This window comes from Mastomys coucha, unplaced genomic scaffold, assembly GCF_008632895.1.
Source record: "Mastomys coucha isolate ucsf_1 unplaced genomic scaffold, UCSF_Mcou_1 pScaffold22, whole genome shotgun sequence".
NCBI lineage: Eukaryota > Metazoa > Chordata > Mammalia > Rodentia > Muridae > Mastomys > Mastomys coucha.
In genome coordinates, this window is record NW_022196905.1 from 42,083,826 (window position 1) to 42,087,283 (window position 3,458).

Consider the following 3,458-nt stretch of genomic DNA (forward strand, 5'->3'; position numbering starts at 1 on the left):
AAAAAAAATCCTCAGTGGCTCATAGTTGGCATCAGCTGCTCTGGACTGATAAGCCAAGTGCTGGAGACTTTTATATTATGCATTATGTAGGAAAAGAAAGCTGTGAAAAAAAAAGGTTTTTTTTCTTTTTTTTCATGCTAACTGCTAGCATTTATTTCTTTTTATATCCTGTGAGTGACTATATTTTTTGTAAGTTGTCTATGTTCTGACCCTAATAAGATAGACAAAATTATACCTTTATTTGAAATTTTCTTTTGCATTCACATGCTAATTTTTGTATACTTGAAAATTTTTGTTATTCTAGGAAAGCTCTTGAGGCCCCTATGACACTAAATCTACCACCTAAAGTTATATCTAATTGCACTCAAATAATCTTCTTAAAAACTGTTCATTGTTATTTAGCAAATGTGTTGAGATAGATATAATATGCAATGAAAAGAATACTTAAACATAATAACTAGGCCTGGTTAATAATTCTTCAATTTCATGGTGTTGTCTCTATATAAATACAAGGAAACTGGTGGCCACTTAAATATATAAGTCATTGGATAGACCTTCTTGATGATAGAAAAATAGCTAGATACTTGGCTTGCGTTTTGGCTAAACCACAAAAAATTGAAGCTAAGTACACCATTCTGTACTTAGCTTCATGCATTAGCCTAAGTGAGCCACAGAGAGTTCTACTAAATTGAACTACTATGTAATTTGCCCTTTACTTGTCTTGAATAATGATCGCAGCTTGAAACATGATCTCAAGGAGAAAACTGCCAAGTGGTTCTTCATCTCTGTTCAAAGTAAATATTGGCCATTTGTTTTGTGATTTCCCAGTTACTTTGTAAGATGACCTTGTTCTGTCCTTGTTTCTAGGTATCTAGATGGGAACCAGTTTACACTGGTCCCGAAGGAACTCTCTAACTACAAACATTTAACACTTATGTGAGTAGAATATTTTCATATCATTATGTTATTTTACTTCATTAAAATGGGAATGGCAAGACGCAGAAGATTTAGAGAGCCTTTCACGTAACATAAATCACTTATAGCGACCTGCTTCTCTGCTAGATCGCTGGTGGTTCAGGATCACTAGCTACATCTCTATTGAATATCAATCAGGTGATGCCAAGTCTTAGGAAAAGCTCCACTCGCCAATGGAGCAAAGGTAGAATAAGAGCTAAGTAGTATTTAAAAAAAAAAAGTATGCAAATAGTAAAACTGGATGCTTTATTGATATAAAAAGAGGCTACTTGTTAGAAATCATAAAGATAGTGAGGAAATATTTTATATGGCAAACAAAATGTGGTCATTACTTTGCTGAACATATATTTTTTTTTGCTTGACTTCCTTATGTAAGACATTTTAAAGTAATTTAAGGTCTATAAATACTAAAGTTCATTATATGCAAGCACCTGAATTTGAACCCTGTCTAATAAAGCTAGACAATGATCTTGACATTCTGAGTATACATTTCAAAATACTAATTTTTTTGTTCAGATTAGATTTCTATCTTCAGAAAATAACCCATTTCCTTTTCAGTGAATGAAATGATTTTCTGATGACAATTTGAATGTAAGACATAAAAACACTGAGACATTTAAATCTATAAACAAATTCATCAAGTTTCATACATCCTTGTAAAAACACACCTAATCCTGTTACATACAATTTCCCACGTGCGAGTAGCCTTGATGGTGACTGAGAACACTTCAGAGTACATAGAGGAAGAACAAAAGTATATAATAAAAGATTTTAATAGCTATACATTATTACTTGCTTTAGCTTATTTATTTTCTAGTTTCATAGGCAAGTTGTTGAATCTCCAAGAACAGGCTTTACTCCTAATTAATGAGTTCCAAGAAGTTCAAAAGGAGGAATTAGTACATAATCTATGTAAATTTTATCTAGATGCACTGAGGCAAGTGAAGGCACTGTCTCCGTTTTCCATGAACTATGGGAAATCCAAATAGAAATTATCATAGGACCAGTTTGATGAGGAATGATGTAGGTGACGAATGACCTACCTAAGGAGAAAACTACTTTGAGCATACCTTGTTCTATTTATAGCAAGAACAGATCTGTTTAAATGAGCTATAAACTAGCTGTGATTTTTCAGAAGGTAATTTTAACAGCTTTGGGGCATTTATGGGAGAACATGTAATTACTTATAGCAAAATTAGATTTGTGGTTCTAGAAATGTTTATTACTACTGACCCATTATATAAATATATTTTTATCAATATGTACAACTTTTTAAAATTTAGACATAGAATTTCAACATCTAAAATATGGATCATAAGACTCCTATAATTTTGCTCTCATTTTCACAATTATCAGTGTCTACTTTACTCATATTTTGGAATTTAAATACAAGAATAGTTGACCCTTATTCTTACTGATCTCCCCTTTATTCATATGTTATATCTTGCTCCAGAAAAAAGTGGCTAGTTATAATGTGTACATGTATACATATATATCTGTTAAGGAATATTTATATATATATGAATACATGAGAATCTACATGTAATGATAAAATGCTAATATTCACATAATATATTTTATAGTTAAAAATACAAAATGCATTCTGAAATAGCCAATTAGCAACATTCAACATCTGTATTTATTTGTTAAAATAAATATTTACTGAGGATTTTCTGAGTGTCAGTGGCTTTGCCACAGGCCAAATTACAGTTACTCTTATGATGACAATTTGAATGTAATTAATTCAAGGATTGTTCCAATTAGCAAATTTGAATTTGGGTATTAGTGGTTATATATGTCAAAGGAGGTTAAGGAATGGAAAGCTAATGGAACCATAAGGATTGATGGTTTATTCCAAACCCTAATATTGTATGTTCTATTATTCTGGTTAATTGTAAGCTCAATGTCTCCACTTTTCTCTTTTAGAGACTTAAGTAACAACCGAATAAGCACCCTTTCCAATCAAAGCTTCAGCAACATGACCCAGCTTCTCACCTTGTAAGTGTAGTACTGAATATTCACTTATCCCTGGGGCAAGAAGGGTTTATTAAATGGCTTCTAGTAAACAGTGAGTCTGTCATCTTATGGAGTATTAATACCATCTAGAGAAATAAAAGCAACAAAGATAAGTTACTCAAAATGTTAGGTTTAACTTAAGACACACAAAAGACACACAATATTTTTTTCAAGATCATGATACAGTTTTTAGAAATCCTTAGAGTAAGCTTTCAGGGTGTGTGGTCAGTGTTCTATTACTGTGAAGAGATACCACGATGTCAGTAAGCCTTTACAAAGGGAAGCATTTAGTTGGCGATTGCTTAGAGTTTCAGAAGTTTGGTCCATTTTTATCATGGCAGAGAGCATGGAGATACACAGGCAGATACTGTGATAGAGAAGCAAAGTTCTACATCTGGATCAACAGGCAGCTGGAAGAGAGGGAAGAGAGAGAGAGAGAGAGAGAGAGAGAGAGAGAGAGAGAGAGA

The 3,458-nt window shown here is 32.6% G+C and overlaps 1 protein-coding gene across 7 annotated transcripts in view; it reads left to right on the top strand.

Annotated features, from left to right (window-relative positions):
* Slit2 (slit guidance ligand 2) overlaps nucleotides 1-3,458 on the top strand; it is a 331,000-nt gene that overhangs the window by 265,455 nt on the left and 62,087 nt on the right. For all 7 annotated transcript variants that reach the window (XM_031342214.1, XM_031342213.1, XM_031342216.1 and 4 more), the window contains 2 exons: nucleotides 868-936; nucleotides 2,902-2,973. In XM_031342214.1, coding sequence (XP_031198074.1) covers nucleotides 868-936; nucleotides 2,902-2,973 — 141 coding nt within the window. The remainder of the gene's footprint in view (nucleotides 1-867; nucleotides 937-2,901; nucleotides 2,974-3,458) is intronic.